Source organism: Heliangelus exortis, chromosome 2 (genome assembly GCF_036169615.1).
Source record: "Heliangelus exortis chromosome 2, bHelExo1.hap1, whole genome shotgun sequence".
Classification (NCBI taxonomy): domain Eukaryota; kingdom Metazoa; phylum Chordata; class Aves; order Apodiformes; family Trochilidae; genus Heliangelus; species Heliangelus exortis.
The window spans coordinates 38,610,545-38,636,495 of NC_092423.1; the positions used below are offsets into that span (position 1 = coordinate 38,610,545).

At 38.3% G+C, this 25,951-nt stretch overlaps 1 protein-coding gene across 1 annotated transcript in view; it reads left to right on the plus strand.

Moving 5' to 3' along the window:
- Positions 1–25,951, plus strand: part of JAZF1 (JAZF zinc finger 1) — a 190,757-nt gene that overhangs the window by 139,945 nt on the left and 24,861 nt on the right. Inside the window, exon 3 of the mRNA XM_071735622.1 lies at positions 20,228–20,424. Within this exon, the coding sequence (XP_071591723.1) occupies positions 20,228–20,424 (197 nt within the window). The remainder of the gene's footprint in view (positions 1–20,227; positions 20,425–25,951) is intronic.

The following is a 25,951-nucleotide window of genomic DNA, read 5'->3' on the forward strand; positions in this document are numbered from 1 at the left end:
GTGGGCTCTTTCATCAGTTCCTGGATGATGATGATGATGATAGAGGAATGGGAAAAGTACATTCTGATTCAGCTGTTTATTCCCACATGTAGTTACTAGTTTCTTAGTGATGTTCGTTTCCTTGACTAAGAATTGAAAAACCAAGAAAAACAGTGGTGAAATAGCCAGAATATTTGATAGCACTTTTCTCTAAAGTGAAAATTAATTACATGTGGAGAGCTAAATCTTTATGTTTCTTTGTACTGATTGTCTTGATTATCCCTTATTTTTTTATTTTTCTTTTTTAAAAAGGTGAAACAAAACCACAGAAGCAACTATTCTTTGTGTTTCTTAAAAGCAGAGGTTTTATACATCAGAACATCTCTTGTTTAGCTGTTAAAACATGGTGACATAGTCTTGTGATTACATCACTGAACCACCATGTGAAGACAACTCTAGTATTGATGTTATACATCCTTTATGGTCTGTAATTTAGCATTTTGGAATAAAAAGCTCATACTCTATGTCTTCTGTGCAAGAGGAAGATCTTTGAAATTTTTCCTAAGTGCAAACATGTGGCCTTGTCTTTTACAGTTACATATGTACTTTTTCCTAAGTATGTGATAGCAGGAAAATAGTTTCTACTTCTGACCTCATGGGATAAGCTGTGTTCAAGTAACACATAGCTTAGAGGCCAGCTCTTTAGAGCTAGCCTCTTGTCTAAGCTAAGCCACTAGCTGCTTGTCTAATACATACTTCACCTGAAAAATATACTTGAGAGGTTCAGATTTTTCTTTCCTACCTTACCTCTTCTGTGTAATTTCCCTGGTAAAATGACTCAGTTTTTTCATAAGAACTGAGGGGGAGGAGGGGGAGGAAGCCTGCTAATACCAAGAGTAAAATTAACTGTGATATGAAAGATTGTGGATTTGGTCAGCACAATCTTCTTCATCCATATTTGGTAGTTTACATTGAAAAGGTGTTTCCAGAAACTAGGGAGGCTGAACTTACTCTTTCATTAATCAGCATAGAAGAAAAATGTTTCTTGAGGAGACAGTTGTGAGTAGCCAAATGAAGCCCTTCTCTCTGCATCAAGAGCAATATCAGTGAATTGGAGTAAACCAGCAAGATTAGGTCAGTGAAGTACAGTGGACTGGAAAGGTAGATTAGGAAGTTTATGTATATTGCATGGAAATGAAGGTATTGCTGGGGACTTGGAAAGATCTTGATCTATTTGATCTTAGTATCTAATGCATGGAAGTTTGTCCCTACCACACAACAGTCAGTTCCTGCTCATCTTAGGGAGTAGCAGCTCTCCCAAATGGCTCTAGAGAAACAGGCACAACTAAAAGCTGTGAAACGCCTCTAATAGTTACCTGTATCAATGTTTACAATGTTTTTAATTGCACAGGATGGATCCTTATGTAGCCTTACTTCAAGCTTAATATAGGCAAGGAAGTTCCCTCACCACTTCTACAAAGAAGTTACACTTCTGCTTCATAAGCGAGTATAGCCCAAATTCAGTAATTTGTGATTTGAAGTAGAAAGTACATTTTAGAAAAACATCCAATACTGGTTTGAAGCCAACAAGCTCGGTTTCATTTGGTAAATCTTCCTGACTGATAGCTACACTGTGAGTTATTTGTTTTTTTTTAATTTTGAAGTCAGAGTATTTCAAACTCCTATCCATTAAATAGTATCCTTTTGTTTATTTAAATGTAAGGGCCTTTATGTGTGCTTATAATTCACAGTGAATGGATAATTAAGTTATTCTTGGAAAAGTTAAGAGCTTTTTAAGATGTCCATCTAAAATAAATTTTCAGGCTTCATTCTGTGACTGTTGTGGTGTTTGCGTGCTCTGGAGAAGACTCCTTTTTTTAATGGGTAAAAATTATGAAGAGTTATTTTCCAATATCAAACTTGCTGCGATAGCCAAAGGCTTTAGACAAGTAAACTACTGCATCAACTCTTGGAAAGGAAATCAGCAGAACATGTCTATCTGGTTTAGCACCAGATTTTGGCAGAGAGGCAGCATTCTCAATAGTAAACCAATTAATACAGATAATAATGTTTAGCTTGCATAAATTGTTTTTGAGTGTTACCAGCTAATGGTAGATACTAATCTATTGGTAAAACTGAGTCTTGAGCTCTCTGTTCTGTTTTGGTTTTTTTTATTTTCTATTTTTTTATTATTATTATTATTTTTGTTTTGTTGACTTGAATGGATTTTAATGTGATAATGGCCAGATTGTTTTTGATAGCCTGATGTAATGGCTGACTGAACTGTTCTGTTTCTTCCATTAGCTCTCATCTGCTCATCACTGCCAGTATTACTCTGAGTAGCTTCCCTCCTCCATTCCTATATTAGTTGTGTGGATTGGGGGACAGGAGAGTTTAGTGTTAAGGGGGTTGAGTTATTTTCTGTCACAGTTTGCTTTAATATTATGGTTTTTGGTGTTCATATTTCTGCCATTAAATCATTACACCAGTGTGGTTTTCTTCTGCTATACTTTTATTAACATTTAATATATTATTATATTAATATATAGGATATTAACATTTAATTTTTCTTAATACCTGTCCTCTCCCAAGTGTGAATGAGGAAAGCATTGGCATTGTTGAAATTACACTCCAGCCCATAAGAGTGAGCAACAATACCTCTGTGGGATGGGAGAGTAGTCTGTAGATGTTGCTGGGACCCAAACCACATAAACTGTGATAGCTCCTATAAACCTCCCATTCTCTTGGAAGTTTGGTGTGCTGAGGCATGGGGTGCTGAAGTGCTTCTCCAGTTGTGCAATGTCAGATCAGACTAAGCAGGAGTGATGCTCCCCTCCAGTTGGGAAGTTATGGGGAGAAGCAAATGATCACAGTCTAGAGAGAGTTTTCTCAGTGAGTTCAGAGGCATCCATGGACACACTGTCATTTTTAAGTAGAGAACTGAGCAATGTCTTGCTCATCTTGACAATTTAGGGTCAGTGGTATGAGACTGGCTGTTTGGTTATCTATTTATTTCTTAATACAGAGCTTCCATTGTGGTAGCTGAATTTTACCCAATCCTATTTCTCTGTTATCATGGGACTACTGTAAGTGCAACACCCACCTTAACTACTCCTAACTTCTCTACCCTGCCCAATCCTGTACATTTTGTCTTGTCCTGTCAGGTTGCTGCTCGCTGTTTTGAGTCACTGCAGACAAGAATGTGAACACCCATAGTAACAAGTCCTTCTGTGGTAGCACTCCCGTCTTCTGCTACTTACCTTGGCTCCCACTCAAGTGCTGCAGTGATCTTGAGGGTTTCGTTGCACTGTGTGCAGAATTGGAGCAGCACTGAAGTTTGCTGGTGTTTGTATTTGATTTTGCAAGTTGCTGAACACCTCATGCAAGCGTTTTCAATCACTCCAGTGTCAGTGGGAGATGAGGATAAACACGGTGCTGAGCAGCTCCATCAAGTTGCTGCTATGTCACCCCTGAAAATACATCAGCCTGTATCTCTGTAACGTTTATTACCTAAGAGGGGAAGGATTTAACTTCTGGCATAGGAAGGTGTTAACATTTGGTGCTAAGTTTCCATTTTTACCACAAATGCACCTTTCTTGATATTTTTTTACTTTTCATTTTCATTTACAATAATTTGCAGCAAAAGCAAATTAAAATATTACATCTATTTAGTCTTTTGACATAGCTAGGATAAAGAATACTCCAGCTCAGGACTGTGTTCAGCAGTACCCCTCTTCATTTAATCTGAAAAATATCAGAGTTGTCAAAGTAAGGTCAACTATTTGACAGCTTTACAGTGATTACTCCACAGCTACTGAAAAATTCACTGAGTCTGTTTCTAAGGGGCAAATAGGGCTTTCAGACAATACCTAAATCAATGTTACATTTTTTGTTTGCATTTAAGTTAATATCTTCTGTTACTCTTTATTTTCATAGTAGTCATTGAAATGTATATTTTATTAAATTCATATCGTGCTTTTAAAAAATCCAGAACTTTTATTAGCCATCCCTTTAAAAAAAGGGTATGAACCCCACATAATAGGATTTTGTTATTCTCTCAACTGTGCAGAACAACAGACACGTTGGGATAGAGAGGACTTTTAAGTATGGTAGTTGATAATACATAAGCATTCAAATACAATCCACAGACAAAAATACTGTAAAGATAATTTCAGAATTCTTCCCTGAACAGATAGAAGCATCAAGGGGCAAGCCTACCTGAATGTCCCAGAAAAATCCTGGTAGCTTAAAAAGTTCTTGATTTAAATTTGTTGCAAAGAAATGGTCCTATATTGTTTAGACATACTGAGAGTTTATTATGAAAGAGTTGCAGTTCAGGTAAAATTTTGCTTTTATGAATGAAACACTTATAAAGTTAGTTTGGACAGAAAAAAGGATGAAAGCATTGAAGGAAAAAGATAACGATTAAAGAAAAACAGTTAATCACACAACTTTTGCATTTGCAAGTGTTAAAACAAAAAATAATCTTTCCTTCTTTGAAATGTTTCTTTGTCCCCATCTACTTGTAAAAGGCTGATTAGAACTGTCTTTCAGAGTTTCTAGGAAGTCAGCTCCAACCAAAATTGTTAAATATTTATGATCATCATATTTTGTAATTTCTGTAGAAAATAGGTTTTAGAAATCCATTCCAAACCATGATCTGAGTTCTGTCTGATCCCATTAACAGAACACCCTTTAGAATTGTTTTGTTTTATAAATAGACATGGGGAAAAAAGAAAAAAAAATTTCAAGGACCTGGACTAAGAAACAGCTAAAACGTATTTGAGGATTTGAATTATATTATTTGTAGATTCAAAGCTATTGCTAAAAGACTTGCAAGAAGCAAAGCATTTTGTCACTGCACTATGGTGAAAGTCTTAAGTTTTTTACCACAGATGTTGATCAATGAATGAAAAGCACTAGGGGTAGCTATTACTGACTTAGGCTGACAGCAGTCCATAGGTTGCTTTCCAGGCCTGTTGGTTGTAAGATGCGTCCTCTGGTTCTTGACATAGGTTTTGGGGAAGAAAACAAACAAACAGGACATGTATCTCTCCAGTCTCTCAGTTTTTAGTGGGTGGTTTATGGGATAGAAATATGTCAAAGCTGACTCTGAGGATGGGCAGGGGAGTGGAGAAATATAATATATCTATAGCCTCAGTGAATGCAATTTTTAAAAGTGCTCCTATATCCAAAGACAGAACTATGCCAATATGTCAAGCAAAGTTTGTGAAATACTTGTGACAAGAAAAGAAGCTATTTTGTTGTCTGTCTTTCAACTCTCTGTCTACGTAATATTGCTGATGTGAGAGGATTGTCCCTCACCAAGGGGTCACTTGGCCCAGGACAGGGTTTTAGGTGAAACAAAATGCTGAGAAATACCCCCATGAAGGTTCATACCTGATTCTTGGGGAAGAAGCAGGAGCAAACCCTGGCCTTGTGCCTTTTGAGCAGAACAGTGGTTCTCCAGGATAGCAGTTCAGCAGACCGGAGTCAACACTCAGTATTTTCTCAGACCATGATGCACAAAATTTTATCCTCTGGCTTCTAATGAACTGCTGTTTAATATAATTTTGTAGACCATGAAGGAACCACTAAGCATATGCTTGTGGGAACCACTGTGCTAACTTAGAGGGCAAGAGGTTTCATGTCCCTGTAGTTGGTCAGGTCAGCTATTAAACATGGCTGCTGATTGCACAGTTTTGGTGTGGCTTAGGTTCTACCTTGGGTTGAGCAGAAATTTGCATTTAAAGCATTTTATTAGCTTTTTGCAAGTAGTTGAAATGAAACAGGAACTTGAATATGCATTGGAAGATACCATAAAGAATGGAGCTAAGTGGTAGTGGTGTTTGGAGGCTGCTTCTGAATTTCCCATGTTCCCTCTGTTTGCCAGCCTTTCCAGAAGCAGAAAGGGATGCAGGGGAATGTTTTGCATGCATGGGGATCATGCCTCATTATTGGCAACCTTAGAAATTCAAAAATCATGTCAGACCTGACATGTATTTCAAAAAATATTTCAAAATCTGAGAAAAATTTCTGTTTTCTTGCTTCCTGATTTGTTAGCTTTTAAGATGTTCTCAAAGTATGTTTGCAAACTTCTGTAGAGTTTAAGCCACGTTAAAAAATTTTAAACTCTGGCAGTTGGAACATTCTTTGTATATATAGTGTGTTCCTCTTTTCAAAACATACCCTTTCATCAGGGCTTATCTTAGAGGACCATCAGGAATCACACAAACTGATAATTCGTTTATGTGTGCTGAATATTAAATTCAGATGAGTGCATATAATAATTTATATGTGTATACGTGTACATATCTGTATATATTTATGAACACATTTACAAACAACAACAACATAGTGCTACTTAAATTCAGGAAATGGATTCTTCATCCCGGCAGAAGACCTAAAGCAGAGCAGAGGTGTGAAACAGAGAAGGCTGAGATCAAAATAACCCTGAGTCAAAAGGGCATTGTAGTATATATAGTGCACAGAGTATGCATGTCACTTGGGTGTAGCAGAATTCTTGGAGAGCAAGGAAGAGATGCAAGTATGGATTGATAATATATGTAAACACAATTGGAGTGAAAAGAGAGAAGGTAGAGCTCTGATCTTGTCCAGAAGAGTTTTAAGTGGAAATTAGGAAGGTAAATGTACAAAAAAAATCTGTGGACATCCATTAAAGAAAGCTCACTGTTAGTTACCTTCCCTTTATGTATTCATACAGCACCCCAAAACTGAGAAAGAAAGGAAATGGATAAAATATATCTTTGCACACAGAATGACTTAAAAGTAACACAGAATGTTCCAGTCCCTAGATGCCAGCTGGAGGTTGAGCCCTGAGGTAGATACTGCTTTAAGTAGCACCATGTGCTCCTGTCCTGTAAGCATATGTATTTTATACACTGATATTGTACAAGGATGCATTTTTTGTTGTTGAAAGTAAGAAGGGAATACCAGTGCTTCTAGATTCCTCTAGAGGATGGGAGAGGTCGGGTGGTTTTGCTGTTCCTGTTACAACAGGTGCTGCTGGAGATGTTTCCGAAGGTGAAGTATGTAAAGATTTTAGGGTTTTTTTCTCATCACTGTTACTGACAGTTTTACGTTTATGGAGCTGCATGAGGCCAGATTATCTAAAGCACCCTCGAGATGTCCAAATCTTTGGTGGTATTTTTGTGGCATGCAAGCTGGTAGTGATTAAGAACCATGGGGCAAGGGGGCTGTTGGGGTTATCCTGTACGACCAAGTCCCCTCTCCTTGCCTCACCTGGCTGGCTTTGTAAAGGGAAGGAGAAGCCAAGGGAACTGGGTTTGTTTCATCTGGAGAAAAGGAGACTGAGGGGAGGCCTTATTGCTCTCTGCAACTATCTGAAAGGGGCCTGTACTCAGGTGGGATTCAGTCTCATCTCCCATGTAGCAAGCAACAGAACACAGAAGAATCGGCCCCACGTTGTACTAGGGGAGGTTTAGGTTGGCTGTTGGGAAAAAATTCTGTACTGAAAGTTGTCAGGCAATAGAACAGACTGCCCAGGGAAGTGGAGTCTATGGAGGGATTTAAATGACTTGTAGGTGTGGTGCTTAGGGAGATGGTTTAGTGGTAGACTTGGCAGTGCTCGGTTAACGACTGAAACTGATGACCTTAAAGGCCTCTTCCAACCAAACCAATTCTGTGATTCTGTAAATCCACACCTCAAAAAAGTGTGATCTTCGCGGGGCATCTCGAATTCACAAGCGCTGTTTCCGCACTGCCGTGACAAGTACTTTCCCGCCTCATTGTCGCCCGCAGCCCTTCCCGGACTTTTCTGGAAGGGGTGGCTATAGTGTAAGTCGTGGGGGGTCTGTTCCGGGGCGGTGAGGGGAGCCCGGGAGATGGGGCGAGGCGGGGCGGGCCGATGAAGGAAGGGGCGTTGGGTCGGGCCGGGCAGGGCCGGGCCGGGCGGTGTCGGGACGGCAGCGCTGCGTCTGGCGCCTGCAGAGGGCTCTGTGAGACCGCGTTTCCCCCAGTGCAAAGTGCAGTCTGCGGCGGGAGCTGGGGGGAAGGGAGGTCGGGGATAATGCTTCCAACAGTCTGGTCTTAGTCTGGTAAACAGGCTAGGAATTGTGGGCTAAGTCCTTTTCCTCAGGCTTTGCACCAAGGCTGAGATCAGATGACTCAGTCCGGACTCATTATTTTAATAGCCTACAGCTAGTTCACATAGCAGCGGGAGTCCACAAAAAAGGCATTTAATTGTTGAAACTCAAACTGGTACATTGTAACTGCAGATTATGGTATTCAGATTTAAGGGATTCAAGTAATTTATAAAGCTTTTGCACAAGCAAACTGAAAGCTAAAATACTGATATTGTAATAAAAAGTAAATAAAACATACTTTTGTACATTAAGACCCAATTAAGGAGCATGATTTCACTTAACAAACTTAAAAACAGGCAGGTGATATTTGCCAACTTTGCCAACATTCCTACAGCTGTGTTTTACATTAGGAAATTAATTAGTCATTTATACTTTTTTCCACTTGCAAGCCATTCTCTATTACACCATCTATTTTCTCTTCAGTCATTGTGTTACGGTGCGTTTGTAATCTCACTGAGCAGGCTGCATTGCAACCTTGGGTTGTTTTGTTGGGTTTTTTTCCCCCCTTACCTAATGAAAAAACAACTTTCTGCAATAACGCCGGCGAAGCAGATCAAACAGCGCTGAAGGAACTTCCCTGCTGTCAGCCTGAGAGGCAGCGCATTGTTAGTTATTCAGATGTCAGTCCTTTTCTTCCGCATCCTAGCAGGGTTTCGGTGGTTTCATCAGATCACTCCGAGCTGGAGGTGGGAGGGAGGCTGCCGGCGAGGGACGCGAGGGGATGGTTTCTGTTAGACCCAGCGAAACCGGGGGATTTACTGCTACGTGCCTGGGTCTGGTGCAGTAGCAGACCCTGAGACTAACGGGGACAAAATCTCCAAATGCGAATCGGTGTTCTGCTTTTACACCTCACAGATGAATAATGGAACCTTATTCTTGATTCTTAGGTACTTCCCCCCTCCTCCCAAACTACTAATACAGTGATTCGGTAATGAACTGTTAACTTTGTCAGTCATTTGTTCCTCCAGGCAAATCGGCTTGAAGTGTAGGAAGGTGCATTTTTAAAATAGCACGTAATTACAGCAATGAGAGATCGTTCTTCCCTTTGTATGAAAGAGCAAAAACACAAGTGATGGTTATCTTACTTCTCCACTTTCCCCTGTCTACCTTCACCTGAATTTTCTTGCCTTCTGCTGGAGGAATCTTTGGTATCAGCTGGTTTATAGATATGTGAGTCATTGCAGCAGAGTCGGAAGGATTGGGAATGTTCAATTTACCATTTTAGTGAGGCTGGATTGTTTGTAAATTGCTATCGCCCTTCCAAACAACTCAATGATGCCTGAAAATTTACTTTATTAAGACCAGACATTTCACATTCCTAACGTTAAGATTGCTGCAGTTTTCCATTATAAGTTTTACCCCACCCAGTCCTCTGAATGCAGATTTATAGATCAGTTTTTAAAAGTGCGTCTCTATCTGAATTTTCAGTTACATTTAAAATTGAGAGAGCATCATTTGAGCTGAATGCTCTTCAGTAATGAGGGGATCGTATTCTGTGTCAGTATTATCCCAGACATTTAGAATTTCTTTAAAAATAAAATCAGTAAATGCATTGTAATTGACTTAGGGTTTGTGTTTGAAAGAAAAACAGTATCTATGGGTTTTTATTTTGTTTTTTATTATGTAGCGTATTACTACAGTTTCTTTTTACTATATTTTTGTTGAACGGGTGTTCTGGATTGCTTCTTCTATCAGTGTTGCTGGAAGAGCCACTGTAGACAGTATGTGATACACTTCCGAGTGACTAAAAAATGTGTCCATTAGCGTGTTATGTGTTTTTCCCTGTGAAATACTAAAGATTGGATTATTTATGCAGATTAGACGTATTAGACATCCTTAATAAGCAGTGCTTTGTGATAATATCTATTTTTAAATTTTTGCTTGATTAATCTGTCTTTTGGTGTTGACTTGAATTCTCAGAACTCAGTATGAAATGACACAAGAACACCCAGACTTAAATGGAACATTGCAGGAATAAAATATCTGACATTTCAGCTCCCTGCTTCTTAAAGCTAAAAGTCCTTGAGGCATCAATAAAACCGAACCAAGTCTAACAGTAAAAGTTCGTGTCATGTGTACACAGATCTGTTTCTATGTAGGGCTGACTGAAGTAAATTGTTTTTACATAAATAGTTATAATAAGCTCTTCAAGACAGAGGGTGGACCAGTAATGGAAAAAAATACGATATTTTAGGTTAAGCACATCTGAAAGTAAAAAGTCCTACTGGAACTAGGCAATTTGACAATACTGGAGCCTGTGCAGAGAGCCAGAGCAGGGCTGGTACACTACTTAGTCACACGTAAGAACTATTTTGAGATTCAAGTCAAACTTGGGAGATACAGACCCCTTATTTTTATTCTATGAGCAGTTTAATTCCATGTTCTCCAAGGAGACTGGAAATTTATTAAAGCTTACAATTTCTACAAATAAAAAGGCAAATACAATTTAACTCCCTCACACTTTACTCCCACTAAAATGAAAGCTAAATTTTTACTCTGCCTGCAAGACTTTTGCACTTCATTCATGTGATACTACAGAGTAGTCTAGTAAATCATAAAATGTGAAATAACAATATTAAAAATACTTAAATTGAATAATTGATAGGTTAAATTAGTTACTGAAAAAATTCCATCAGTATTCGTTCATGTGAGACAGTCTGTAGTCAGTACAGTAATTTCATACCAGGAAAAGTAACTCTGGGGTTTTGGATATGTGACACAAATTTTAAAACTCTCAATGAGCATTTTTAAAATTATGTGCCTTTAAAAATACTTTGAATGTATAAATACTTCTCTGTATTTTATGTTACTGATATCTGCTAAGATTCTTATTTTGGTCTCTAATGTTTTATGGGGATGTGACATTACATTATTTTTGTATATTAACAACAATGTGAACTGAAAGGTAAGGATTTGTGAAGTTATAGTCAGCAATTAATTAAGCAATAATCCACAAAGTATCTTTTCATCGTTAATGGCCGTGGCCAAAGCCAAGGCTCTGATAAATGTCCTAATAACCCTGTTAGTAAGTGCAGGGAGGATGATTTCTGAGTTGATGACTGCTACGTTACACTAAAGGCAGGAGTTTACTGTGGCGTTTTGAAAAGCTGTCCCAGCTTTGAGAAAATGTGTGAGTGTTTTCCATGATCTAAATGCTCCCTTTTTGCCAGTGGCAAAACTCTGGAAGTAGTTTGATAAAATGTAAGTTGCTGTCGAGGTAAACCACAGCATAGTGAGTACTTTGGTCAAATGTGCTTGAGAGGGTTATCACAACTTTTTAAACTCTTATTTATTTGTAACAGAGGTGACAAAATCATTCCAAACACTGGTTGTCCTCAAAATATCTCTTGCCTAACTATTGCCTCTCACTCCATGGAAATTACAGAATTTTGAAGCTGCAGATAAGTTATAGCTCCTTTCAAAAGCTCACTTAAATTCTACAAATTATGGTGGAAAAGCTGGAGATGGGGTGGAAGGGCAGAGGAAGAGAACTAGCAAAAACTTTCTGATGCTTTACAAATTACTGTTGCTCTCTTAAGTTGATTTCGGTGAGCTCTAATTTTGATCCTTTTAAACACAGAAATGTCATTTGTTTAACAACGGCAGAAAGATGATGTGGGTTTTTCCTTGAGTCCCCCTGATCAGTCCAGGGGATAAGTGATGAATCTTCATTATCAATAAAATACCTAAATTAAGACTTAATATGTCCTGATTGCATTACTGTTCTATTGTTACCTATCCAGTATGCATTTTCCCTGCCAATTAAAAAAAAACAACAACAACAAAAAAAAAAACAACCCACTTCTGGATTTTGTATATGCTGAATGACTTATGCAAATTTGAGAAAGAAAAGGCCAAAATACAATATTGTTTAAAAAACAAACAAAAACAAAACCCCAATTAAAACCTAAAAATAAAAAAAATTATTTTCGTCTTTGGAAGATTCAGAGCAGAACATGCATATCTAAGTAAAAAGGTATTTTTGTGGTGGGGTGAACATACAGTACTGATTACATATTTTTAGTTTTTCAAAATTTAAATTAAAGATGACTTTGCTCCATGAAAAGTAAATACAGTACAGAAAGTCTAAGCATAGTTCTGAGAGAGTGAAGGAGGAGGAAAAAAAAAACAAACCACAGAATAAAAGGAACTATTTTCTGTACAGAAAGTATTGAAATAAATATATTAAATCCATTATCAATGTGTAACATACTAAGTAAATATGAAGTGGGTAGGTTGGGCTCATGTCCAGTGTATAGGATTTGTGTTAATCTAAATATGAAATGTAATTCATGCTGATGTTTTTGTCTGTTTGTTCCTGAAATCAAGAGAGATACTCAGTTCATTTCAGTACTTCTAACACTGCTTGTATTGATCAACAGTGAATAAAGATGAATGTTTCACTGTAAGCAAGTTTGTGGTTTAGTAATTGCTGCTTTATTTTTATTCCATTTGACTGGTGATAGATTATATGGCATATCACTGTCCGTTTGCTCTATTTACATACGTTTAAATATGAAATTACTCAATCTTTTGAACCAGTTTTCCATGCAAGAAGCACAAAATATCTACTTGGGTGGATATTTTATTGTCTTACTGTATCTTTTAAGAATGTGTGAAGAGCAGGCAATTAAACACACTGAGTTCTTGCTCACATTGAACAGATTGCTTAACGTTGCAGCCTTGAGTCTACTGATAGCAATGAGCATGACTGCATGTTGTATTTGAGTTTTTTTCAGCAGCAAGTCAGAAATGAAATGCAAAATTCTTTTAATTTTTTTTTAAGGCGCATGTGCATTCTAATAAAGTCTGCTATATCCAGTGAAAATAAACATTTTCAGGAAAATGTGGTTCACTGTAGCTGAGTTTGGTAATATTTTTACATCTTGAGAAAACGGGTTCAGTAATGGAAATTAAAGAATTGTACTGGCAATAATTTAATCCCAAGACTAATAATAAAAAGAAATCTGATTCTGCCCTGCCTCTCTAAGGTGCTCATCAGTGTGTCCTAAATACTGTATTCAGGATGTAGGAAAAACTTTCAGTAGATGAATCTGAATAAGACTGATACTTCAAATGAATACTGAATTTCTTTGTAAGGCTTAATTGAAGCATGTTGAAGCCCAACTTGGATTTGTGTTGTTTCTACAGAATGTATTGGGCTGAAGCTGTTCTTTCAGAAATTTAAATGCTCTTTAATAATTAGTTTGATTTGGTTTGGGTGAATAATTGAGTGGGGATTATTATTTTTGTGCTGTTTCTTTCCCATTTTTGGTATTTTTTTGTGAAATCAGAAAAGACAAGCAAAAGAGAGTTAAAGCATATATTTTAGCACTATGCAAATACTCTGTAATCTAAATAGTGGGAAGGAAAGTGTGTGATTATGCACACATTTTATTTGGGCTGATTCACACTGACATTTCTTTTTAGGGTTTGCTAAAATTGTAATGGAAGATCTCTAAAGGAAAGAAATGCTTGATAGCTTCTGTGAAGCAAGAGAGGTTTGTACAGAGCTGCAGAATACTTGTTTCCCTTACACTACAAAGAATGGTATGTGAAAGTGCTCAAGGCTGTTCATCAAATAATTTCAGTTAATGGATGGTATGAAACTTGCTCATATATTTCTTTCCTCATTATCAAATAAATAGTGTGGCAAGGCGTTAGTGGGGACATTGATTGTCTTTGGTTGGCCTAGTTTTGTGAAGCTCAACTGAGAAAAGCCTTTCATCCTTCCCAGGAGACCAGACAGCCTATGGCTGAGCTCCCCCCCATTTAATTTCACCAGATTTCTCTAGTAATATTTCAAATTAATAGTTGTCTCCTTTAACCAGCAATACCTAAACCAAACTATGTTGCTTTATCTTTACTTTTAAAAACAGCAAAGGGTTTGGAGGATGGTGTTGACTAAGAAGTTCACTAGTGTGTTTCAGGGTCCTCAGAGTCCCACTGTACTGAAATGGGATTCTCCCAGTCCTTAAAGGCAGATGTCTTCTGAAGTTTTAAAATACTGTGGATCTGGAGGTGCTTTCTGCCCTAGCCTTTTTTCTCCCCCTAACCACTGCTAATGTGATGAGGAAGACCAGGAGTTTAAATTACCATCCCCACCTCCTGTGCTGATAAAGAGCAGCATAAAACATCTTGAGACAAAAGTGGGAAAAGATTGAGGGGGAAAGCAGATATAACCAGTACCTTGTTCTGATACATGTAAAGAATAGCAGAATTAATGTCAGGGTTTCAATATGTGGTTAAGCCAGTATGTGCCTCATCTGTCAAATGTTTGACCACTTTTGATACAGTCTGCTGAAGTACAAGTGATGGAAGCACAGAAGCATGATGTCTCACGTTCTGGGAAAGGTGATTGGCTTTTTCCAGTACAGGTTAACCAAATGAGACAAATGTGAATATAAGCTGAATGTTTTTATCAATGTTTTTCCATAATTGTCTGTGTGGTAATTAGGGAAGGTTAGTACTGATTCTGTTCTGCTAACTTTTCCCATTGTGGCCTTGTCAGCAGTGAGGCATTCGGCCAAGGTCTAGGTGTTACTGTCAGGTTTTTTAAGCTGATGTGCAACTGGGGAATGTTGTTGAGCAGTCCTGGGCTTGAACATCTCCACCATGCAGTCTGCTTTTTTTGCAAGCTCAGGATAATCCCCCTCCCCTCTGTAGTGTTGAGTATGCAGTAGCTGGACAATGAAAGATGTGTGATTGCATCATCACATTTGTTTGCATATTTTAGATCATGAGGAAACCAAATGTAGCAAATTAGTTTTCACATCCCACAGGATAGCTTTGATCTACCTTCTGTGGACATAGAAACAGGACTAACTTCTTCCATCTGCAAGTTGTAACAGTGAGGAAGAGGAGGGAAGGGGGTGTGATACCTTGATGACCATTGTGAAGAAGATCATTCTGAAGGGCAAAGTTTTTGGGTTTTTTCCTTTTCAAGTGAGATCTCAACTAAAAATTACCAGTTTATTTGCAACTCATTTATAGCACTGCCCTTACCCTCAGTCTGGGTGTATGAGTCCTGACCACTTAAAACTGTCCTAGCATTGTGTGTAGTAAGAGTATTATGATTAACTGTGACATCATCATGTGAGTCACACTGGGATATGATCCTGAAACAGCCAGTACCCACCAGCAGCTCACTGAAATTTCTGGGAAATTGTGTTATACTGATGTTCATTCTTGAATCCAAAGCCTTTGGGCGCAATAGGACTTCTAAACATTGCAAAGGTTTGATTTGAAAAGGCTTCTTTTTTTTTTTTAAATTACATTGCCTCTTGGCTTTTTCTCTGTGATTTTTTATGTTGGTAACAACAGCTAATGCTGTTTGTATTATATTGCCACCTATATGGAATGTTGTGCAACACTTTCCATTATAAGAGTGTTTCAGTTGCGTATTGTGTTGCCAACATTTGGCTGTTTAGGCTGAAATTTTCCATGCTGGGTGTCTCCTTCAGGCTGAAGTTCTTGGGAAAGTTTCAATAAAAATAGTTGAACCATTCCAGGGAATGAGAGGAGGGGGAAATACTATATTTTGCTCATGTTTATTAAAGTTACTGTAGGCACTTGATTCAGGAATCATTGCACCTACGTGTTTTGGAGCAGGGAGTTGAATTATTAGGAAGGGGTAAGGGCAAGGAAAACAAAAATGAGGCTAGAGTAAAGTTTCTTTCTACTAAGGAATGGGCTCCTCCATGATGTTATGAACTATCTGCAAGAAAGCAAACAAACTCTAGGCTTGTCAAAACAGGGTCAATGAATGGCTGAGAACTCAATGATTCTCCTTGTTCCACTGTGCCTACTTGGTGCATTGGATTTGGAGAGAGAGGCTTATGAGGTGTAAACACAATCCTATGTAACAGGCAAGATGACTAAAACCTGTGTGGTGGTGGAACTATAGAAAGGCAGGATTATGGAGGTAAGAATAAGACCTGAAAATAGCAGAGGTGCATTTGCTCAGAAAGGAGATGGAATTGAAGATGGTGAGACAGACTATTAAGCAAGGAGATGGGGATTTAACCTAAGTGGTCATACAGCAGCCTTTGTTAGTTCCAGTTCATTTTCTGTTTCCCACACATCTTGTGCCTGTCAGTGAAGCAGGGAAATTGTATGCAATCGTGTAATTTAGAGACCAGTGTTCAACCTTAATTCCAGTGTGTTTTATTTCTGAGCACTTCATGCTGCAACCATCGTGTAATTTCAACATGAAAATTAAAGCCTTAGTTGGAAATGTCATTCCATACCCATTATTAAAACACTTATATTGTAAGCTTTGAAGAACAAACCAAGGTTAGGCACAAGTATAATACCACATTCCAATTAAAATACTGGAAAAGGCTTTACTTAATGCATTTAGACAAGTTTCCTTTTCAAAACCATTGCACTGCTAGTGCTTCACTGAACATTTATGAGGCTATTTAGATCTGAAAAGGTTGATTCCGTACTTGAGGTATCAGGAACTGAACTTCTCAACAGACTCTGCCTTCTATTTCTCTCAGCTTCATGGTGTAGACAACAAATGACATTTTGGAATATACCCAACACACTTAGCCCAAATGTGAGTGAATTAACAGGACAGGGAGAATTTTCAGCTATAGCTTCAAATTTTCCTTAATTTTATGGACTTCAACCAGACTGGTTATACCTCCATATTATTTTAACATTGTTATTTGTGGCTGAGTTTATTAAATAGCAGTGTTCACACTGCTGCTTTTAATATCTCACACTTGAGGTTATCTTCCAAGTTTCTGAGGATTTATAACGTTGCCATAACATTTTTCTTAAGGAATAAGGATTCCCATCTAGATGCAAGCACACCTTATAGTATGGATTTCAAAAATAGTGACTTAGAGGAAAGGAAATGTGTATTGAATGCCCATTTTATTAAAATCCTTTTACTTGTTTTTTTTTTTCTTGAATGAAATTTAAATTTCTGTTTGCAGACTGTTCTGTCAATAGTATCTGCACCCTTGTTTAAACAAAGGAAATTTAAAAGTGAACTGTTACTGTGGATATCTGCTTTTAAATATTAAGTCCATATAAATGCCATATCTGGGTTTGACATGATATATTGTCTCTGTTCAAAGAAGATAAGTTGTAATGTCATATACCTGTTTATTAATGTCTGGATTGTGTGTTGGTGTTAATATCATGGCAAAGATCCACTTAGTAATGCCTTCACAATGTGGTTGGACAGGATACATCTTTATTGCTGTAATGGTACTTAAAGTCTTATGCCACAATGTTTTGAGGCTGTGTTAGAATACACAAATTTCTTTTGAAAAAGAGCTGAGTTTTTATATATCTGGGCCAAATTTTTCTTTCATATTTGACAAAGATGCCCAAGCCCCCCCCCCCCCCCCTTCTTTTTTTTTTTTAATGCGATTTCCTAGTGTTCCACAAGAGCTGTTTTTTCTCAGAGGTCTCTTCATAAGTTCAGTCAGGTCTGGACTCAGGGCCAGTAGAATCTACCCAGTTTCTACCCAAACATCCTGTGTTTGGAACAGTCACAAAATGTTGGGTTTCTACAGATCCTAAATTAATTTAGTGATTCATATTAATTTAAACATAGTTTGAGGCCCCCAGAAGAAACTGGAACGTTCTACAGCACCGTGTTGCAGATGCTGTGTCAGACACTATGTATTGCTGTGAGACCCAGCCTGATCTGATGGTCTTGTTCAGTACAGTTACTGTGATACAGTGGTCTGCAGAATCAGTTTGTCCAGCCAGCCTGTGGCCTGATGCTTCATATCGTGGCAGGAGTTGTGAACCAGATGACTTGTGTGGCAGTATTCACTCTGCTGCCCTTCTTCCGGAGCTAAAGGTGGATCTCCAACTCCTCTGTTGGATTTTGGACGTATGTCAGGAGCTGTTTCCATGTCCTGTCACACGATGAGGAACGTCAAGTCACACGACAGGCAGTTTGGTCACTCAGCAAGTACAGCTGTCGTGCTACAAGATACTTGGTGGAGTGATGGGTTGGCCCCAAATACCAACCAGATACCCACATGGCTGCTTGCTCTCTCAGCCTCACACCTCCCACCCCCACAGGATGGGGGAGAATATAGGAGGAGCAGAAGCAAGAAACCTTGTGGGCTGAAATAAAGGGAATCACTTTGCAAGTATTTCATGGGAAAAATAGACTCTACCTGGGGAGTTTAACTTGGCTTGTGTCCAGCTAGCATAAATATTTCATTACTGATTTGGGTACTGGCTATTGAGAAACAAAATAAAAACCCCAGGACACTTCTGGGGAATAAGCCACCTTGGCTTCTCCTTGCCCAGGCTCACTTCAGACATTTTTCCTGCCCTGCTACTGCTGCAGCCACACTCAGTCCCTTCAGTGAGACGAGGGGTGCAGGGATTGGGTCAGGTTTTCTGTTTCTCCCTGCCACCAGTTTTTGTCACTCTTGGCCTGTCACCTATGTTGGTCACCCAAAGACTGCAGTGCCTCTGGGGGTGTACGTGATCTCCACCATGCAGTGCCTCCTACTCCTCTGACTTGGTTATTTCTCCCATTCCCTCTGCTGCTTCCTCACCCTCTTTCCCTCCATTATTTTCTGCCACTCCTCAAATAGTTTCTGTCAAAGTGCCACTGCCTTCACTGATGGGCTCAGCTGTGCTATGTCTCAGGTGGGTCCATTGTGGAGCTGGCTGAAACCATCTGTGTCAGGCACAGGATAGACCCTGACCTCTTCTCAACCTGCAGCCCCCCTCCACTGCCAAACCTTGCCATCCGCAACCAAAAGAACAACTCAGCATCTTCATTATTGCCTTCATGGACTTCTCTGTGGGAGCCTTGAGCAACCTGATCTAGTGGTAGGTGTCCCTGCCTACAGCAGGGAGATTGCAGGAACTAAATGATTTTTAAGGTCCCTTCCAGCCCAAGCTATTCTATGAATTTATGATCCTGTGTGTGCTTCAGTTACCAAGTCAGTCTCCTTCTCTTTCCTAGGCTCCTCTGAGAAGAGTGTGACTATTGAAAGAAAGCCAGGTCACCCTTGCTTAATCCAATACAAATAATTGCTGGTAACTTTTGTCATTCTGTTTCCGTACTGGATCTCAAATATGAGTTTTTGGGTGACAGCTGGCTGTGAGGCAAGAGCAGCATACTGACTTGTGCTGAGTTCTCACTTCTGTGAATGTGCCTTTCAAGGTTTGCCAAGGTTGCAAGAGCTCATTAAGTAAAGCTTTTGTCCTGGCTAAAACATGTTTTGCTCTAACCCCTGGTCAGACAAATGTGTAACTTAACTTCATGTTCTGTATTGTGTTCTAGCTCATGTTGTATGGTTCATTGACAGGTGTAGTTTGTACTGTAGCATGAACAGCAGAGGACTATACAGACAAGGTGATTTGCTTTATCTTGTCTTCTTAGGTATCCTCTAAGATGGCATTTTATGCAGTTGAGAGGAAAGACAAAGGATTAAAATACTGCTTGAATGCATGTGTTCTGGGTAGCAGGAATCCCACTGTGGGGGAACCCCCATCCTTTCAAGTGAGGGTTAATATGGGTGCCAGCAGTGATGCTTTAAATGTCAGCATAATCCAGTATCAGGTGTTCTGGTGTAACTCTGTGTAAGCACTTGGAATAAAAGTGTTGGTTTTGGTGTTTTTTTTTTTTTTCACTTCAATTGTTCTTTTTTTTGGAAGGAATCCAAATAGAAGTGGAAAAAGCAATTTTTATTCCACATGAGATATCCCACACCAAAAGTTGCATTGTTGGAGTTACAGCACTACTGGTGCACACCTTGTGTTGTGCTGGTAGAATTCCCTCTCAGCATCCCACAGAGATGAACCTTGAGTTGCCTTAGATCGTCAGCAGCATGTATCAAAGCTCTACAGAGAAACCTCATTTATCTTTCAAGAGTTGGAAGCTCTGGTTTTAGGAATTGCAGTTTAATTGGGCATCTTTTGTGTTGGATAATATTGTCTAAAACCTGTAGTAAAAGGTGTGATAATCGTGAATTGGAAATTATGTGCATGTTGCAGAGGAACTTGTCATGGCTCAGTTTGAAGATCCATTTGGTCACTAGGGGTGAAAAATACTGATTTTATCTTTACCTGGTGTGCTTGTGTTCAGTGTTTTAAGCCTCTCAACTTTATGATTGTCATTCTAGATTTATGACTGATGCAGCTCGACGTGAGCAGGAGTCTCTGAAGAAAAAGATTCAGCCAAAGCTTTCTTTGACTTTGTCAAGCACAGTGTCCCGTGGGAATGTATCTACTCCACCTCGCCACAGCAGTGGAAGCCTTACTCCTCCAGTTACCCCTCCAATCACTCCCTCCTCTTCATTTCGCAGTAGTACTCCTACAGGTAAGCACCTGCTGTTTGGTTTATCCCAAATAAACAAGCAGTTTTGTTTTGTGACATACTGAGAAATTGAGAAATAAAACCCCTAAAAAATAAAACAGAAGAGCATTGGGTTCATTTTTATTTGCATTTGGTTTGCAGTCTCTAAAATATGTATGGGCATTTGATTCCAAACTCTTTGCTAAAGCTGAGAAGGACATTAACTTTTAAAATCTCAGCTAAAATTATTACACAAAGAGATAAATCTTACCAGAAATACCAAATGTGCAAAAGACCCCTGATGTATCAGTAGGAGAGCTCTGCATATGGTACAGTGTTAGTTTAAGATACAAGTAAAAGTAAGGAGTTTTCTCCCTGTTCCTTTCCTCTTCCTTTTTTTTCCTTTTCTTCCTTTTTTTGGGGGTGTGAAGGGACATGGGGCGGGTTGAATTCATAGATAAATGAGTGGATAGGGAGGAGTGTTCAGCTGCTGTCATAAGGCAGACATGACTTTCTTTACGAAAGTTCAAAAAAAGTCATGTTTGAAAAAAGAGATCTGTGGTTTCTTAAAAAACGTGTATTCTGGTAGTTTTCCCAGGTATAAAATTCCTGGGAATTTATTTGCATTGATTAGAAAAACTGAAAATTGCTTTCTGTGCTGAAGTAAGATCTCTTGGCATGTTGGTCTGGTTTACGTTAGGTAGAGTTCTTATCAGATTATTCTAATAATGCTTCTGAATAAATATCAATATTTCCTTCTAAAAAGCTAGATGCATATAATACATATATTCTGTCTGTAATAAATAGGCTCAACATACTCTTCTTAATAGGAAGTCACATGAGCATCCCTGCTTTGTTAAACTGCTATGCTGTGTGTTTTAGATCAGCTATTTAATGTTTTAATATGAATGATTAAATGGAAAAGTTGTAGTGGTTCTTGTGACACTCTGTCTGGAAGTTCTGAAATTAATTACTTGTTCAGTGTGTCTCTGGATATGTAAAAGCAAAGCATGTTGAGAACATCCAAATTGTGAAGTCCCAATGTAATACAGAAAATTCTAAAAGTAAGAATTTCTTAATTATCTGCTGTTTGAAACAAACTGATTCATTTCCTTGACATCTTGCAGATGTCAAGGAATTTCTGCCTTCTTTTGTTTTACTTTTTGTACAGCTCCTCCTGGGAAGGGAAATTCATTATGAGGTCAAGTAGTATAACTTTGCACATCTGTCAGAACCACTGGTTAATGATGTGCTCTTTGAAACCTGTTCCATCAAATACCAAAGGAAAAAACCCAGTATCTGTCTACAGAAACACTTCTATTATTTATACATTTTTTTAAATCTTTAAGTTACTCAGGGTGTTGTTTTACCTGTAGCTAGGAGAATCAGCTTGTTATGGCTAGAAGAGTTCCTGGGAGTCCTGCCTGCCAGGTTATAAATAATACCAGTGTCCACTTTCTGCACCTTCTGTTCCAAGTTACCCTTGGAGCCCTGTTTCAAGGTTAGGGTTTTTAATAGCCTGGGACAAAAAACCCTGTATTCTTTCTTGAAGACGATACTATTATTATTATTATTATTATTATTATTATTATTATTATTATTATTATTATTATTATTACTGCTACTATTTTTATTATTAACTATCAATTAAGTTGCATTTCAGCAGCTTTACTCCAAAATTTCTATTTTTGTCACCTTAAAAGTTTTTATGGACCTAAGATAAGCACAGAGATTTTTCTGATAACCATGGGATTTTTCACGGGGTTTCCTTGACGTGGGATTTTGTTCTCTGTTATTGTTATAATTTACAAAGCTGAGGTGCTCTTGAGTCCTGCAGCAGCTGAGTTTCTGTTTCTGTCAGCACAGTGCCTGCAGAGGGAGCCTAGGAAGCCAGCAGATTAATTTTAGATAGCCAGCTCACATGTCTGTTATTGGCTGATGTGAATCTTTTTCTCTCAAGTGTATGTATATATGGCAGTTGACAAGCAAGGTGATAAAACCAAGGATAGTTAGGCAAGCTCTGTTTCAGGGAAACAATTTAGAGCATGTAAATCGTCCTGCATTTCAGCCTTGCAGTGCCTACACAACTTCCAAGCCCTACAGGCATACCCTCCACTGCATCCAGTGAGAATGAAGACTATTGCTGTATTCCTTCTGTGTGATCCTGTTTGATTTGCACTCCGAGCAAACTCTTGTTATCTCATCTTTGAATACAGGTAAACATGTATGTTGTGATTTTTCCTTAGGTTGCCTGAAAGGGCATCATCTGTGTTGATGTTAAGTACTTGTTATAATCCAAATATAATCGTTGTCCTCATTCTACTTCAGACATACACTTTGTCAAAAATAAAATGGGATTGCTCTGGCCCAGCTATTAATGAAGCATTCAGAGTGGCAGTTTCTCTTTTATTATCTTCATCTCCATTGTTCAATACTTTGTTTTATGGTACAAAACATCAACAGTGTGCCTGGCATTGCCATTACTGTACAAGGTGTGACTCCAAGATGGTGCCACTTTAGATGCCAGCAAGAAAGCACACCTTATGGGCTCATGAAATGACATACAGATATGCATGTCCATCAGCAGAGGCTCTGTCCTTCACAGCTGTTTGCCATACTTGCTTGAGGCAGAAAGCAGGAAGCTCACTGTCTTTTGGGTCCCATTTTCCATGAAGTGTCCTCCCTATAGGTGTGATGCTTGTCTTGGCTTTGCTAGGTGTGGTAGTCTTCGTTAGGATGAAGCCAGCAGCTGCCTGAATCCCAGTCACCTCTGCTGACATCCTTACAGCTAAGTCCTGCCATTTACTGATGGTTGTTAAGCTACTGTTGTAATTTTTCAGCAAAGTGTAATTTCATATAATGATCTCTCATCCATGTATTGACTGAACTCGAACCCACTTAGCTTGTGAAATTTGATAAGAAACAGCTCAAGGTGGTTTGGCTGCAGAGAATGTTTGTTAACTTTTGCAGTAAAAATCCCTGCCAAAAGACTACGGGCCACATTCACAGACAGAGTTGAGCAGCTTCCAAGCTGACACACATACATGCTGCAAATGTTGCATGCATATGTATAGCACCTTCTTCTGTGTAAATGACATGATCCCTGTAGAAGCAGAAATATTCATCAAAGAAATGTGCTCTTTCAGGCTCTTCTCATGTAACGAGGCAGACCTGTATTTATCTGCAGACTCTGTATGTGTTAGTCCCCTGAAATGGCCCACTTGTAGTTCTGGTGGGAAGTAGAAATACAGCAGTTAATTTTCTATACCTCCCCTCTGTCCCCTCGGGGGTGAGTGGCATGTGCTCTTTGCTTACATTTGGCTTTTTGTTCCTTCTCCTAACTAGAAAACTAACAAGTTTTCTCTTCTTAAGACCTGCATCCTCTAATGGTTGCAGAAAGTTCACTTTAAAAATTTGTTCCAGTTTTGTTTTAACAATAGTGTCTCCCAGGAGACTCTGTTTAGTGGGCTTAAATGTTCTTGTTAGAGTTTGCAGGCAGGGTTGAGCAAAAGAAATGGCTTCCATCAGCAAACCAGGCTCCTTAGGGTGATGGGGAAATACAGCTAAGTAGCACCAGCACATAGCTTATTTTGGAAAGACATTAACAGTCTGGAAACATTGAAATATCTCTTTATTTAAGGAGTGCTCAATTAAGTCACAAAAACTTATGTTGCCTTTATTTTTAAATGTCAATTTTAAACCCACAAAACTAATGAAGTCTAGTTATGGCTAAAAATGAGGCTGACATTGCATCTTTAACATACGCTGTTAATTTTTTAAATGTTTTCATACATCTGTGTGGCTCACAGATGAAATTTCTACCCATAACTTCCTGACTTTCGAATGTAAGGCAGAGCACTGACTCCTTTGAAAACTATGATATCTCTTCATACTGAAAAGCTTTAAAAAAGATTCAGTGATGGTAACTCATTGGTAATTCATCATCAAAATAACCTGGTCCCAATTTTAGTTACAAAAATAATTCATAGTAATGAGTTTCAAACTCAATAAATAAACAAATAAATAAAGCCACTTTTTTCATTGAAGGAGTGCCAAAAAATCATCTGAAATCACTGTTTTGTGTTTGGCTTTCCTTCCATATTTACGACATTTTTTTTTCTTTTCCGTTTATTTTTAAATTATTATTATTAAACGATTCCAGGTCTGGGATAGTAAATTTCTGCCCGGAGTGAATTTTTGGCTTTCTTATAAATCCTAAAGCAAGAATTTAATACTACCAACTGGCTTTTTAATGGCTCAACCCTAAGTCTTGTCCACCCCCCCCAAAAAAGCTGAAGTATTTTTAAATGTCGTAATTAGCATTGCATTTTGCTCTGAAGAATCTGGCTCTCAGACCTCCTTTCCTGTTTATTTTGACTTTAATAGATTACAAGTTATAACATTTATGCTGTTTCAAGAAGTTTATAGACCTACTTACTGCCTGATGGTGTTGGGCAGCGGATGGCAGCCAGTCCTGGCAGCAAACACTGAGGATGCTGTGGTTGGCTGGAGTAGCCGGGGCCGTCTGTCAGTCCCTCCACTTGTGAAGGAGATGAAAGACTCAAGTTTTCATGGGTGGTCATAGCTGACCCCATGAGAGAACTGGCAAGTCCTGTTTTGATTTGCAACTGTCATTTAAGTAGGTGATTAACTATTGGTTTATCTTACTAATTAGGATAAATGCCTTTCTAGGGAGTCATATTTGTGTAGTCATTTTTGATTGACTGCGTTTGAAAGATTTTACCTTCCCTTAGTATGGCAAACTTCCTTGAGATTTCCACTAGTCCAATCACAATATTTACAAAAGTCACCCTATATCTATTTTTTCAATTTCTTTCCAGTAAAACATGAAAGAAATAATTTTAATTTGTAGTAAAAATACTTCGTAGGATTTGCCTTAGCCTTCAAGGAATCTGAGATCTTAACAGTGATACTGTAATCAAATATACCTAAAAATTCAGTATAGCAATATTTTAAGACTTAAAAAAAATGATGACTGAGGCTTTCAAGGTAGTACTATTGATGTAGAAACCATTACATTTACCCTCTGAGGATACTATTTGAATAATGATTTAGTAGCTTTATAGTAGGCTTTTTTTAGATATATAGAGCATATTCTTTAACTGAAATCAAGATTCCTTTATAGCTGTGTCAGTAATCCTAAAAGCTGTACTGTTCCAGCCACTTAGAACATATCATGTAAAATGGGGGACTTTTCCTAAGAAATCATACTAGTGGTGTACCATGATTTTATGTATGTAATTTAAAGACAAAAAGTGAAATTCAGTATATTTTCAATCAAAAAAATGTTCACCTAGTGTGTCTTTTCAGAGCCTGATGTAATTAAAAATACTTACGTATGACTGCATTCTTAAATACTGACACTAATTTAAAAGATATATTTGTGCTTATTATAGGTTTAGTTAACAAACTGCATGAAGGAGTATCTTGTCCTATTTACATCATTAGGGAATGTCTTCCAATATAAGAACAGTTTATATATAAACTTATTTTTCAACAAAATTAATAGATTCTTACAACTTGGATTTTG